This window comes from Palaemon carinicauda, chromosome 44 (genome assembly GCF_036898095.1).
Source record: "Palaemon carinicauda isolate YSFRI2023 chromosome 44, ASM3689809v2, whole genome shotgun sequence".
Taxonomy (NCBI): Eukaryota; Metazoa; Arthropoda; class Malacostraca; order Decapoda; family Palaemonidae; genus Palaemon; species Palaemon carinicauda.
The window spans coordinates 19017628-19034439 of record NC_090768.1 but is presented as its reverse complement, the minus strand read 5'-3'; the positions used below and the strand labels follow the sequence as shown (position 1 = coordinate 19034439).

The 16812-nt window shown below is 33.1% G+C and overlaps 1 protein-coding gene across 11 annotated transcripts in view; it reads right to left on the bottom strand.

Annotated features, from left to right (window-relative positions):
* The window catches only part of LOC137634335 (kinase D-interacting substrate of 220 kDa B-like), an 860646-nt gene that overhangs the window by 100979 nt on the left and 742855 nt on the right, over positions 1-16812 (bottom strand). For 10 of the 11 annotated variants that reach the window (XM_068366729.1, XM_068366726.1, XM_068366728.1 and 7 more), the window contains 4 exons: positions 14711-14890; positions 5071-5202; positions 4510-4611; positions 1274-1321 (listed from right to left, as the gene is read on the bottom strand). In XM_068366729.1, coding sequence (XP_068222830.1) covers positions 1274-1321; positions 4510-4611; positions 5071-5202; positions 14711-14890 — 462 coding nt within the window. The remainder of the gene's footprint in view (positions 1-1273; positions 1322-4509; positions 4612-5070; positions 5203-14710; positions 14891-16812) is intronic. The other variant, XM_068366720.1, reaches the window with a different exon arrangement.

Genomic DNA, 16812 nt, shown 5'->3' with positions numbered 1-16812 from the left:
TGTATATAAGGACAATCGAATATTTTTCTATAGCATTATTATAATTACTTTACATAAAAGTATCTTCAATAGATTTAAAGTATTGTATTTGTTCATGAAGCACATTCCATTATCTAAAGCAGTGCAAAAATAAAGGTTATGAAAACTGAATACTGTACTTGGAACTACTACCTCTTAAAAGAAAAAAAAAAGGAGTAGGTAATGAAGTTCTTACTATACATAACATATCTAATATTTGTAAATATACCGCTACTAATTCCATAAATAGTAAATGCAATGCCTTAACCTTGAATACCTTTCATCATTTAAATCTCTTAAATGTGAGACACTCTAATAGTAACATGCCTTGAATTGAAAACAAGCATCATAACCTTTAATCTCAAAATTTTCAGAGAACTGTAAGAGAATCTCTCCCTGAGAAAATAGTAATAATTATCACCACACAAACTATCAACCTTATTCATTAAAAAAATATATAACTGATTGTACATGCTTACCTAATAATCACCACCACTCAGGAAGAGATCAAAATGAACTATTCACCCCCTCAAAAAAGTAAACGTAATATTTAATACTCTATCCCGAGAATATCATAATGCCAGCATGATGCAGAAACCAAAGCTATTATAGTATAATTTATATCTGGGGTTGCAAGAATTCAGGCAAATAAAATCCTTATCCACAGAAAATACAGGGGACATAAGAAATGTTTCGACATGTTAAAGAGGTTTCATACACAACACACAGTAGATTAGGATTAATTTACTTACTGTACTTGCATAAATAAACTGCTATGAACTCACGCATTACTAAAACTTACAAATCAAAGTATGAATCATTCATTGCAGGGTCTTTTTTACCAGTGGTCTTAATTGCGAGTAATTTAATGTTATTAGAATAAATTCTAAGGCAGTATACCATTGTATAAATTTTAAATGTAAACTTGAGAATGCATTAAGCAATAGCAGTCTTACACGAAAATTAGGATGTTATTCTGTAAAGCATGGAACAAAAATTGGAAAGGAATATTTTGGAAGCAAATGTTAAGGATGAACCAACACCAGAGCTGGACCTTTGCATCTGGTCTTTGACAATTTAAAAGCCTAGACAGCTTTTCCAAACATGGATGATAGCCATGGCTGGTTAGAGGAAAAAGTTATAAAGGATGACAACAGACACTGGAGAGCGCAAATCAGGCCAGACATAGGACATGTAGATGAATGAGACATCACAATAATCAAGGGACATTTGAGGTAGTGGTGGTAGTACTTACAGCTAAACTGAATCCGCTTTCAGTTGATAAACCACGTTTTAATGGTATCTGGAGGGATCAAGGGATATGAAAACAAAAGGCATAACATGGGAGCATAAGAAAAATAGTCCACATAGCATTCTAATTTCATGCTACAATCACACATTACGAATTTGCGAGGTACATAAAAATTATTTTCAGTTTTGCGTCGGATGTCAAAGTCTATCCAGTTTGTCACTTTCATAATATTGTTTTGGCCTTATAAATTTGAAATTAAAGATAATTATAATGGCGATTTTAATTGTATTACAAGCTTGATACATGTACATATTCTCTAACGTCTTGAGGGGAGAGCCAAAAATATAACGTCTAATTGCTCTAATAGGTGACAAAGGCTTTGTGCAAAGAAAGCCTATCCTTGAAGAATCAGAATTCCACTCATTTCATTTATCTTGTATATATTATTGCTGTTTTTTATATTAAACATTTTTTTGCAGCTTTTCATTGCAACATACAGTAGAAAGATTGTACTACTTGCTCTGACCACACAATACATTACTAGTCGCACAATTTTATTTTCTGTATTCCTACCACCTGAATTTATCAGGAAACTATGTGGATCAAATTGAAATGTAGCAAAAATATTTCATTTTAGTCAAACTTCAACCCTATTTTAAGAAGCAGTTGAACTTATTTGTTGAAAAGTTAAATGGGAACTTGCCTTTTTCACAATTCTTGCAATAAAAGGATGTTACAGGCTTTCAAGTATGCTTTGTGAGAAAGCAGTGTAAACATTAATCGAAGTTTAATTCATATTAAGGTTTTTATAAGCCTACTATATATTTTTCCAAAGGATTAATTCTACCTCAAAAGCATCTGAACAGTCTGTGTCACAAAGTCATACATGAGAAAAGTCCACAAGATGAGTTTAGAACAATAAAGCTAATGAGAATAAGGCAGACAAAATCAAAATAATGAAAATGGATGCACTGAACAATAAAGATAAACAGAGCCAGTAAGACAAAAACCATCTAAATCATAAATGTTGATTATCATACAAAAATATATTATCTGTAAACAGACATTTTTTCAACATTACAAAAGCATATTATACAGTAGGAGAGTACTATGAAACTAATAAAATTATTCTGACAAATAACTGGATGACAGGCTGCATCCTGTTAATGAGGAATACATAATTACAAGAGTTATTTTAAAATGGGAGACACTGGAAATAGAAGAGATATTGAAAACCTGTTATGAAGAGGCCTCATTTAATAATTATTCTTCAGAATCTAATATATAGCTCTGATCATACAACGCAACTTCCACAAGTCCACATAATTGTTTGCCATGCTTTTCAAATTTGCATGTTTACATACTAATCTTTTAATCTGATTATTACCCACTGTTTAGTTTGTATTACTTCACACTATCATGCTATTTATCTTTCAGAAAATTAAGGAATTTTGTGCTTGCCAAACACAAAATCTAATTTTTACCACTAAAATCTACGGACTTATTCCCTAACGCATCAAATACAGCTTACTTGCAATGACCAAATTCTTTTGCTTACAAGAGGGATGCGAAATATTATAGAATATCTAAATAGCTTCAGGGAAGGTTTTTTATCAAATCAATTAGAACAGCAGTTCTCAGATATATGTATAATGGTGAAAATGAGTTAGTTATAAAATTAATGTTTTCCTATTCTTGTAGTGAAGTAACAAGAGGTTGCTTCAAGGAGGAAAAAAGTAAATTAAGGGTGGTCATACAGAAAATTATATTTCCAAAATTTGTTCTTCCTATATGTGAGAGAGAGAGAGAGAGAGAGAGAGAGAGAGAGAGAGAGAGAGAGAGAGAGAGAGAGAGAGAGAGAGAGAGAGAGAGAGAGAGAGAGAGAGAGAGAGAGGGGGGGGTGTTAACAGATGAAATAAAGGTCAAACCTATATCAAGGCACTATCAGGCATAGTACAAAACAACAAAATTAGATTTTCTAAACATTGATGATGTCTTATTTGCTTTCAAGGGTTTATAAGCTTAGAGAAGGAAACTTTTAAAGAACCTTAAAATAAGATTATGACTAAAATAACTTTTATAGTAATTCTTTTGCAAAGTTTAGGTAAATTTTACGAAAGCAGAAAAGTGGGAAAATCTGCAAAAATTTCTAGCAAGGCTGCAAAACAGAATACATCATAAAGCCAGAAGATCAATAAAAATTATACCAAAATCACACCAAAATGAGGGACACCTAAAATGTATCAACATTATTAATGGAAATAAAAATTAGCATTAATAAGACTGATAGCAACAAATAAGAGATTTATTATTTTTTGAATACTGGAAATTTCCTAGATAGAACTTTCAAGGATGAGACATGTGTGTAATATATAAATTTTTTATGTAGAATTTGTTGTAAGAAATTTTGATACATTTGTAGGCTAGTTTACTAATGTTAGCATGATCAGATCGCTGAAGATATGGAAAGTAGGAAATTGGAGGTTATGTGCTCAATGTTTAGGTTAATTGTGTTGGACTAGAGAACTTTTCATCATTAAAACACATTTTGGAATACATCCCTTTCTTATATAGGGGACTTACTCTTCCAACAGTGTTGAAAAAAAATCCACAATTGGTAGCCTATTAGGGCTCTTGGTCTTCTTAAAGGCAAGGGAATGATAAAGAAATATTCCTTATATAACTGAATGTTTCAACTTTGACAGAAAAGAACAAAGCAATAAAAACAGATAGTTGCAATTTAAATTATTTCCTGATATAAATCAACAATTTATTCATTACAAAGTATTTTACTTTGATAAGAATTCAGAAAAAAACAATATCAACTGACTTGGTTCTGGTTATAGAATTAAATTAAATTATGGACAAGCAAGCTATAAAAGCAAATAGCATTTAGATAATAATGCAGAAATGTACATCGCATCGAAAATAGCATAAAGAAAGTATGAAAAGGAATTTACCATTATCAAATCTGATTTTATTTACTCCAGCCTTTGACTTATAAACTGTTAATATTTATTTTTTTATTTTTTTTATCTATTTTTTTTTTTTTGAAGTTCCAGATACTGCAGTGGTAGTTCTTTAAAAAATTACAATGCATATCAAGCACAGCACTGAAACTAGATTGCTCTAGATGCAATAAAAAGTGCAGAATATCTAAATTTATTCATGCAAATCACACAAAAACAAGAAGACAAGTACTTAATCTACCACTTTTACCAGCATAAATTCGTACTCACATGGCTGATGCCTCCCATGGCAGAAGTAGTCGCAATGCTTACAGAATCTGTTTCAACCTCAAGCCATGTATTTTGACTACGACTTTTACTACGCTCAGCAGCCTGGAAAGAAGACAGTAGTTTCATTCTCAATTTTGCTTTTATTTGTCAAATTAGAAATTTAGGTTACCTGAAGTCACTATTATGAAATTGTTAAAATTAATAGTTAAAATAATTATTAAATCACCTAACATTATTAGGTGTCAAATTTTAAATAACATTACAATGATAAATTATATTAATTCAGCTTCAGTCCAACCAAACTTAAGCTGAATAATATTTTCAATTCAACTACTACTTCTTTACTTGTGAACAGAAGTAATTAACAGAACTAAAAATATAAGACCAAATTCCGTAAGCATTTAGTTTCGTATTTAATCAATATTGTATAATAGCCCTTACATTAAAGAAAATAAATAAAATTTATATTTGCAATGTATAATTAAATATTTTTTAAAGTACTAAAATATTTATTCAATTAGGCTACATATATAAATAAACAAATATATTTGACAAACTTACTTGCTGAGCTTGTTTTACTTTCCGAAGTCCTGAATTTTGTAGATAAAATGGTAAGTGAACAATATTTCTAAGATAGTCATGGCCACTAATAGAAGATTCATTGAAAACACGATGAACATGAAGTTCTATGGCCTGTAATTGAAATAGTTCCGAGTTAAAAATAGGTTAATAGCTATTCTAAACACAAGTAATGTACTGTAAAGTAATTTGATATTAAGCATACTGTACTGCATACAGTATATACACACAAATAATATATATATATATATATATATATATATATATATATATATATATATATATATTATATATATGCACAGAGTACGGTCTTTTAAGATATATGCACCGGCTATTGTGACAAATGAGAACTAGATATTTTCCAATATTTCTAACCACTTCAGCAAAAATAAAGTAAATAACTTTATTGGAAACAGCACTATAAAATACATAATATAAAAAACAAATTGTCTAGAATTCACTATTAAAATATTTAATTTTCCAAAGGAATTCTTGGACTTGATTGAAAAATCTCCAATGTACTTTAAAAACTATCTTATGTAGATAGTTTTGAGTACTCTATATGTATTTTAATTATTTTACAAAAAGTCTGCAAGAAATATATTGGTTAAAGAGACTTCCTTTCAAATGGTTGATACATAAGTAGAGAAAATTAATTTATCTTTCACTCAAATACTAGATATAATGCTGCTGTTCATGTTTAAGCTTAGCCACAAGGTAAGAAATGAACTATTAAATGGCATTATCAGATGAAGCAGCGTGTTATAGATATATTATTAGTAACAAATTTTGCTTACACTGGTGAGTGAAAGACTTTTAATTGAAACTTTGCGATGTTATGCTTTATGTGTAACATTAATGGGATATACAAGGATAAAATCTATAAATGAAAAAGTTTCCTACTGTATACAACTAAAGTAAAACCTTACTAAATGTACATAAGGCTGAAGAGGATAAGAGGCAAGTCAAAATGCAATAAATTGATGAAAGTATAGATCCATGCGTAAGAAAACCATTTAATATAACTAAAAATATTTAATTACAATACAGCAGTGTAAATTGGGATTCTAGCCAACTTCAAGTAAGCTACATAGGTTTAGGAAAAATCTGTCCCATGCAGTTTACCTTTGTGTAGGGCACTTCTATACCCTATGTTCTTTTATATATATATATATATATATATATATATATATTTATATATATATATATATATATATATATATATAAATATATATATATATATATATATATATATATAAATATATATATATATATATATATATATATATATATATATATATATATATATATATAAAGAATTTCACTATCAAATAATGGATGTTATGAAAAAAGACATCTTTAGCACATGAAGTTGGTCAGTAAAAGGGCTAAGGGCTGAAACCCTCTGTGGAGTAGGGGGCCAATGAGGTGATGTACCACAGAATCCAAACAATGTCTATCAAGTCCTCAGCGGTTCATGTCAGTCTTCGGCACCTCAAATAATCAAAACCTCACATCATGCACCATCAATAGTAAATTTATATTAAGATAAAAAATGTTAAAAAATTATAATTTTCATTTTTTTCCAATACAGAAACAAGAATATTTATTTCGGAGTAGCATAATGATACTACTCACAAAATAGTATTTGTATTCTTAGAAAATAAAAATCTGTATACTTAGAAAATTATAGAAAATTCCTGCAACAGGAATTAATTACTATAACTGGTATTAAGACAGTTTTGGGCCACTGCAGATCAAAGTGTATAGGTCAAAATACCCTCAGAAGAGTCTCCTAAAACATAATTTAAATTGGTCAAGAAATGAACTTTCCAAGGACAAAAACCAAACTTCAAAAAATCAAGTTTTATCCTTACTACTTGTGATTTTAATGTAGTCTCTTAAAGTATGAAAATTACCATAAGAAAATCATAGTACATCAGATAATCAAATACGTTTTTATGTCCGCTTCTCTCTTTATGGGGTTAGATGCGAGATGAGTTCACTTTCCTCTTCCGAGGAAAAAGAATATCTTGCACATCTTTAAAAATAAGTGTGTTTTTAATTTTTGAGGAGTATTTTTTTGCTAGAAGTTCCTCTTAAGAGGATGCCAGAGAACTTCAAATCAATCAATCCTCTTCAGAGCTTTGTTTTGCTGATAGCTGATCAATTTAATTGCTCAAAATGTAAAAATAAACTCTTGTTTAGTCCGAGAAAAATTTCAGAGTGATACTGAAACACGACTCCATATTTTTCAGCTTTCTGGGGTTATTAGTAGTGAGCTACTGTATATACAATTTTACTACTTTTCCTTTGTTTGTGTATCTTAGAAGACCTACTGTATATATCTTTAGGCAAGGCAGTTTTTCTAGCATAACCTGCCTTGTTTTTTGGACCTTAAACTCTAAAGTTTTGCCTAAAAGTTCCAGTGAGCCATTAAGTAGGGTTCAGAATGCACAGAACTGTCGGAGTCTATCGCCTCTACGCGAGCCTTGAACTCATAACAGTTACTTCAGGCCCTTCTATTGCAAAAACCTTGCATTTCTGTGATCCGGTCAGCTCTATGTGACCTCTGGACTGTAAAAGAGAAGACCAGACTGGTAGCTAAATTCTAATATCCATCTGTCTGTTGAAGCAAGTGCTCATGAGCAACCTTTTTAAGCATGCATTCAAAATGTGGTATACAGTATATAATATTGTTGCAGAGGAACAAGATGACAGATTTTGTATAAATCTTAGTGTTGCCTGGTAGCTGAACAGTTGCTTCTTGTGTCAGAGGGCAGTGGGTTTTGGCCTAGAGTAGGCTTGTCTGCTAGCTCATCTGCATTTTCCTTAATGGCATTAGCATAGGTGCTAGTACCTCAACTGTCGTAACTAATCCTTCGTTTAGCACAAGTGCAAAGCTTACCATTAAAAGTACTTCAAAAGGTCAAACTTGCAGCAAATTTTTACACATTGAACAGGCTGACAGTCTTTTTATAGTTTATATATGATCTGTTTTATTGTTAATGTTTTTAAAATATTTTATTTTAATTGTTCATTACTTCTTATATCTTTTATTTATTTCCTTATTTCCATTCCTTACTAGGCTATTTTTCCCTGTTGAAGCCCTTGGGCTTATAGCATCTTGCTTTTCCAACAAGTGTTGTAGCTTAGTTAGTAATGATAATAATAAAAACCAAAGGGGAAGCCTGTAGTTTCCTTATTTGGCATAGTCACCAGGCCAACATCCTAGCAAGAGGATTATATAAAGGAATAACTTAACTCGGAGGAGATATCCCTAGAAAACTAATTCTTTTAAGATCAAAATAAGTTAGTAAAGATATGATAAGTTCTTAATGCTCTCTTATCTGAAGCTGCCACTTTTAAGACAACAGTACTTAATGTTACTGTACTTTATTTTCATAAAGTAAATAAGATAAGATAAAAAATCCCCTAAAGTATTTCCAAAATCTAAAATAATTCAAGTACCTAACCTTTGTGTCTCAGATGGAGCCATATTTATGCCTGATATCAAATCTGTAATGTGGGGGTGACGTAAGTCATAAGTAACGGATATAGTCATACCGTATGTTACGTAGGTCATTGGTTGCAACACTTGAAACAACAAAAAACACCTATCATGAGTTAACCTTTTAAGAAATCATCAATAAACTATATACCTTTATAAACAGCAATAAATTATAAATTTTCAATGTGAAAAAAATCATATTTATTTTCGCTATCATTTCTTAACATAAAGCAACAAATTAAAAACTGAAGTCTGAAAAAACTTCTAGTTATCCAGCAGAGCAAGAGGGATTTGAACAAAAATATGACTGCTGTATTTTATATAATAGGTGTAGTGCAACGAAACCAGAAGTAATTTTGTCAAACCGTATATATAGTGATAGACTAACTATTCGAGATGCTGAGAGTGATATCAAAGACTGACAATTTAATCATCATTATTTACATTCTGTAAGACATCTTCATTAGAGCATCTTTGAGCCCTTACTGTGTTCTTGTATCAAAATGCTCACCCTCCATAAGTGACCTTAATTTCTGACATACTCTTTATATCCACCACTGTTAAAAAAATTTAAATGAAATTTCAAAGCAAGATATTTATGGTTAAAGTGGTCGATATTAAAATGTTTGTAGCATTATAGAATGCGCGAATGGTGTGGAAAGTTTTCATTTGACACTACAGTATTTGCATCCTTTGAAAGATGCAACAAAAAGGAAGATTTACTTACAATAGCTTGAGCTTAAACAGCTGAATAAAAAAATAAATCTTCTGTAACTATTTGTCATAAAACCAGCTTTAACAATAAAAAATGCCCTATTCTTTTTTTACCTTAAAATCAAAATTCTTATTGCAGGAATTTCAGAGTAAAATTATCAAGCACACTAACATACTGATATTGGTATGGAATAAATAACAGAAATAACTAAAAAGTAGTTCCAATTAATATTTTCATCACAACTAAACTACTGTGAAAAGTATTGCATAGTCAAGATCAAATTCATTTGGATTTTGTGAGCTCGACTGTTAGTACAGTATGTTAGGAATATATTTCTTATAGTATAGTTTTCCTATACAGTACTGTATTAGAATTAGTAATGATTCTTCACTTATAAAAAGGGCCAACTATACATACAATTATTATGGGGGCCTGAATGACTATGTGTATAGTTGGTCCAAGATTAATTAATTAATTCTTACCTAATATCCAAGATTTATCATACTGACGTGAACAATTAGTTGTTAAATAAAAATATTACCCCTACAATTATACATAACTTTCATCCTTTAATCATTAATAATATAGTTCCTTAATGACAAGTAGTAAAAGGAGGAAGCCCTGCCCGCCTGCCTTTCACAGAATCGCCATTTTGTCTTTAGCTGCAGCAGGTATACATTTACTGTACTGTTGTACTGCTCTCTTGACTGTTGGATCTTTTCTTACATTGATTAGGGATATACCAACTGCCGATCAATCTCACCAGGGGCGAGGCCAGTTGCCCAAGAATGGGCACATAAACAACAGTTGCTCTAAGGATCAGATATCTGCTTAAATCAGAAGGGGGTAACAAAGCTCATCCACTGACCAATTACTTCAGGTTCATTAAGTAGTGTGAGAAGCCAGTTTGACAGCTACCTCTGTAGCGCTGGTTGCTAGTGAGCGGTGCCACATGTGACAATCACTAGCACTGTAGGGCACATAAGGGTTATGGTATATTACATTATCCATGAACCCAACCTCCTTCACCATGCAGGAGTGACCAAGATCACCCAGGGACCATATATACAGGATTCAGTCAGCCAGACCATGTGCCTGGTATGGCAGATAATTCTATCATACTGGTAGCAGTTAATGGTCTCACCATGGAATGAGTACCCACACAATCCAAGATAGAGTAGAACATGTTCATTCAAGTCCCTGATCTTTTCCATGGGGCACTCTGGAGTGGCACCAAGTGGTTTCCTGTTCTCCTAGTTATTAGTTACGGCTCAAGCAAGAAAGATTATGAATGGGGTCTAAGTGAACATGTTTCTCACGGCAAAACACTTTTCAGCAGATCACAGACTTCCTCGGGGTGGGATAGTCCAATTTTTTTGGGCACTGGCAAATATGCCTACTGTAAACTTGAGGGGGGTATCATAGGGATCTTTCCTTCAAGACTGTTTCTTTTCTCTGCACTAAAAAGAGAGTAAGAGTTTCTGTCATACTTTTGTGGGATGGGAGTCCTGTTACCGTTGCCATCTCAGACTGGATGACGAAGACCTGATACCTGTCTGTCTCAAATACCAGTACAGGACCTCCTCAATCCTATCTCTTCATGTAAGTGAACATGAAGTTGCCTGGTGTTACATCAAGGCACTACAGTGCTACTTTAGGAGGAATTAGCACCTCGTGTACGAGTATCGCAGCCTTCTCATTAGTCCTAGAAAAAACAAGAACACTTCCTTCTCGCTTAGTGAGGCCATTTATTTACAGATTTGGTTAGTGCGTACCTCTACTATTTCAAGTCCGAACCTTTTTTCTAGTGCTGTTAGTAGCCTTCCAGTTTCCCTGTTAGCATACTTGGAGCTGATGTCTGACCACATCTACCTCTCTGTACCTTATGGATGTTGCCCACAGACATTTGGACCCTTTTTTTTTTCTTGGTAATAAAATGGCTGATGTCAGTGGTTGCATAGCACTCCTAGCTATCTCATCTTAAGTAATGCATTCAGCAAAAACCTTGAGGAATGGTAGGATGACTGTCTCTTCTATCCCTTTCTTGTTCCCCTATCAAGGGGGTGCAGCAGCTGCAACTGTTATACACTAGTTGGACAACTGATACAGTATGTATCAATTACAAAACAGAACTCCTCCTCTATCCTCCTGGCAAGGAGGAGGATGGGTTGTTGTCTTATTAAACCTTTTATTTCATGTGCCTGGTTTGACAATGCATGTCATCTCCCTTGGGAGATACATTTTATGTGTACTAGTGCTGGCTGAAGTCCTAACAACTTTTACATCTTTATGATTAGCTGGTAGGAGGTAGCTGGAGTCAGATTCCTCGCTCGTGTATGGGACCAGAAAAGGTGATTTAGGGAATAAAAAAACCTTCCAGTTTGGTTCCAGTTGACTTTCTCCCATCAATAAGTGAGTCTCCCTATTCTAAAGAAGAAAGGGTTTGTATGAGTGTGGGAAAATTTTTAAAACTAATTTGTATTTTTCCCAGCTATACAAATCTGGGTCCTTTAAATTACATTTCCCACCTCAATCACAACTCTCAGTATTATGCCCAAGGAAAAATGGTTATTCTGGTGGCAGGATAAAGACATCCTCATTTTAAAGGACTCAGGTTCGTATAGCTAAGAATAATATAAATCAATTTTAAAATGTTATATTAACTGTATCACTGTGCTATTGAGTGTGAAAATAGCTATAAATGTTTTTTCTTTCACTTGTCTGCTTATGTTTTCTTTTTATTTATCTGCTCTTATATCTCAATATCTTTGGCATCATAAAACATCACTGTATTTGTATAACCATAGGTTATTTAATACAATAGCATACTCCATGCCCAACTTTCTGCAACATGGGAGGTAATTTAAAATAAACCTCCACAGTGATTAATCTGACAATTACAAGAAATATAACATAAAGGAAAGGAAGCAATTTGTTTGGTGGAATACTGGACTTTTGCTGCATCTGTGTTTTTGCTACAGATATTCTAGTTCAATGCTATTTCAACGAGACTATGCAAAGTTCTAGATGTACGTTTCATATTTCTGATATAAAAAACACCAAGCAATGCTTCCCCTTTACATATCAACAATACTGAACAGAAGAAAACATTTTCATGTGATAGATTGTCAAATACTAACAGTCAAGCACTAAATATCCAAATGCTTCTCGATTCTTAACTAATGTATACAAACACTACAACTACAAGTGCTCAGCTATGAATAGAGGGTCATTCAAAGGTAAAAGTATTGATCAACTACATTTAACTAAATCACTGCTATGAATACAACAATATTGAAAATCCGTTTTCAGTTCCAATACCATGAACCTGTGGTCCCTCTGAGCCCGCTGGTGCCTTGAGGCTACTACTGCCTATGGGAAGCAGTTGATGATAAAGTTGTATTTCATTACTTATAGAATTCTTATTACTAAAGACAGTTGTAATCTTAAGAGTATGAGAGATCATATCTTGACATATAATGATTTACTAATACATTAAGCTTCACTGAATAAATAAAAAGGGCTTTAAATTGCACTAGTTTCAGAAATACTGTACATCCGCCCAGAACAAAGGCATATCTGACAGAGTCTCTACTAAGGCCTAAGCTCAAACTTTTTGTCTGGTTCTAATCTCAAAATTCTTTGAATGCATTTCCCAGCAATATAAAGATTTGTAAATAATTTTTAAAATGAAAATATGTTAAAGGGATTGAGACAATATGGTTCCATAACCTTTCATATAGTTGAAACCTTTGTACTGGTAGGTTATTGAACTTACGCTACATAATTCTACAATTATTCTAAGTGCATCAATTTATTTTTATTAGTAATATGAAAATTCCCAAATAACAGAACAGTATTTCAAACTGGAAAATATAAGCAAAATATCTAGATATATGGTTCCATAACCTTACTTACTGTTCAATTTTATGTTGTGGTATGTTCATAAAACTATGCTATTCACCCAAATAATTATTGCACAAGAAAGTTTTACCAAATAGGCCAAAATCAGTGTAAGACTTGAGGGGAGGGGAATGTTCAAGACTGTATACTGTACATTTTCATCATTACAATAGTTACTCTTCTGCCAATAGTATGTGGTCCAACATATAGTAAAACTTAAAACCTAAAATTATATTACAGTAAAATATACCAGTGCAAAAGTTACCGGTATATCTATGGAAAAACCTTAAAAAGAATAATCTAGTCAGTTTAATATTCAGTTCATTCTGAATTTTATCAACCAATCATATTACTTTATTAGTTCTTCTTTCTACTAATTTAACAGAGTACCTTTTATAGCCCTTTCTAATCAGACTACTCAAAGATAAACTACAACCTGGTTTGCAAATTCTCATCTTCAGAAGGCATCAGGCATCTAATTGCAATTCAGTCTAGATAATGTGAGTGTTGCTTGTCACTTACATACTTTCATGCCACAATATTTCAATGCCTCTTCCAAAGGTTTTTATAGCAGTTTTGATGGAGAGTAAAAATAATAATCTTGCAAATAAGAAACTTGTTGAAAACAATAAATTCTATATTATCAAAAGCGGTGTTAATAAAGTGCAATCTTAAGCTGCACGTTATTCTATTGTACAGTATCAGTAAGCCTTGTATTTTTTACCAGTTTATTCTTGAATAGTTACTAAAAATAAAAAAATAAATAATAGAAAACTTTATCTTTTCCCTGGATATGCAATGGTACAATAAAAGCATACAAGGGATAATGATTTAGCCTTGAATTTTTTCTTCTGGAACATTGTCTATTTATGAAATAAACAAGAAAAAATGAAAATACATCAATATCATCATCATACCATTTTCATATCTACATCATCATGTTGAGGACTGATGCAGTATTGTGTTCCTGTGAGTTTTAGGCATTCTCTACCAATAAATTATTTTTCTTATACAGTAACATATGCTACCTGCTAGACAAACATATATTTCCGATAAACATCTATTTCCTTACATTGCAGTATGGTAGAAAGTACTTGGCTTATTGAAATTTTATCAAGTGCACATGCAGTTAACTGTGAATTATTTGCTGTTCTCTGAAATAACATACTCCTAAGTATATGTATTTATCATATCTAGATCTGTATGTACTGAAACTGGATCATCCTTTGCTTTATTCAAGGAAAATATGCATTGTACTGTATTGCACCATAAATATGATAAAAAAAATTCCAAAACATACAGAACTGGTATGACATTTAAATTTTACATTTATTAATGGGAAAAATTAAATAAAGTAGAAGATGAATCCTATCTAGGCCATTAATCTTTGAATTTATGCATTGGCTAAAATCAGATGGATGTAAATATCCTCAAATATTACTTTAATGCATCTCTCAATCATGACATAAACAGCATTACAAAAGTGTACTTACTTTGGTGATGATATGAGGATCAATTGCTAAGAGAATGATAAATGGCGCAGAAGAGTCTGTGAAAAGTGTGTGTACAGCATCAAGGACAGAAAGTACCTTTTCCTGTTCACAGCTGTCCAAACCATCAACCACTACAACCAAACGTGTCTGTTGTATAGTAAAAGCATCTAAACACTTTACCTGAAAAGCAAAACAATAAATTAACTTGGGAAATGCATATTTAGTAGCAAGGGACAGTGTTCTTAGCAGAATCACATCTTTCTATTGTCATAAAACGTTGATAAAAAATAAAGGTTAAAAGTAATTTATATTTTTCCTAGCTGTATACTGTAAACCCAAGTCCTTTGCAAAAGGGAATGTCTTCAGCAGAGCTGGAACAGACATTGGAATTGTTAACAAGTTAGTAGTTAACGGCATGTGGTGCATATGGGCGAGTAGCCCACCAACTCTCCTGTCAAAGACTTCACTTTGGATTCTTGGCTCAGGACTGAGAGGGGTGGGTGAGGTGTGGTGTTCTAACTTTTATTGACTCTTGTATAGCTAGGACACAAACAAATTATTGAAAAAATTGATTTGTTCCAGTGTGTATACACTTTATACACTTTCATCATTTAAAATAGAGACTCTCATATTGGTGAGTAGGACGTCCACCTAGAACTCAACTGAATCGTTCTTTTTTCTTCCCTGAAATATGCCAGTCTCCCTAGTCCCATATGGGAGGGAGAGGGATAACTCCAACAACCTCCTATCTGCCTATCATAGGGAGGAATTGACCAATAGGGCCTGGTCAGTGTTTCCTTATGTACCTAGTACTCACAAGTCTGGCATGAAATACCTGGTACATGATGGCCAATGGCTTGGAATTCATTCCACCATAGTACCTCTAGTTATGGAAGATGGGGGGAGAACTACTACTTACAGATCTAGTTAAATAAAAATGGTATTGTACTAATAAATGAGCTTCTCTACAGCAATATCACATCCACTAACTATATGATTGCTTCATCCCAAAGTGAGGGAAGGAAAGAATAAGAAGAGCCACCCATTCTACCTTTTATCCTGACATACATCAAACAGGTTACCTTTAACAAGATGCTTACTGTCCTGTGTAGGAGCTGTGCTGGCCACAAAATTACTTGGGTAGCCACCACAAAGCCAATAACAGAAGTGTTAAAAGAACTTGGGATATACCCCCTTGAACAGTATGTTGTTTAGCACTTGCAAACTTCTTCAACACCTGCCTAACTGTAAGATTCTTTGGAAGGATAAAGTGTGACCAAGACCTTCAATCATCTCACAAAGGCAGAAAGAAACTGTTCTTCAACACCTCTTTCCTGGTTCTTCCAGTGCTAAGAAAAGTTACCGACACCCAAGCATTAGATAATATTACCTTTACAGATAGCACCTCAGAGCTCTCACAGGACACCAAGCATCTCATTTCTATTACCACCGGATGCTTCATGAAGAGAGGGGATGGAGAAGGTCTCGAACCTGGGTCGTGCCGCTGAGTTCTTGGTTTTAGTTACAAATTCAGGCACAAAACTAAAGAGACTATGCATATTGCCAACTCTCTATGCCAACAATATGACTAGCAAAACGTTTTGATAGTTGTATTTGTCAGATAATTTTCTCAAAGGCTTGGGCAGGAGACTTGACTTCTCCCAATTTATCAAGGTCCCAGATTGTGACAAAAAATGAGAAGGCAAGTTTGATCCTGTAGTAACTGTCTCCTTAAGGAGGCCATAATCAATCAGTTATGAAGATATTGTACACCAAAAGGCGTAACCTGTACGAATGGGACCCAACCCACCAGCAGCATGGCAAAGTTCGAAACACAGGGTCTTGAACTGGTACACTGCTCCATTGAGAAAGTAGTGGACATAATTCTGAGAGGACTGATGGATAGGTACTTGGATATATGCACCATTCATATCCACTGAAAGCATGAAGTCTCCTTCTTTGATGGAACTCTACAGTTCATACCATTTCTATTCTGAACCGACTGCTCTACAAACTGGTTTAAGGAAGAGAGGAAATGACCAGTCTCCAGCCCCCAGTTGACTGTAGAAGCCCAGAGATCTGTCACAAACTTCTTTGAGCAT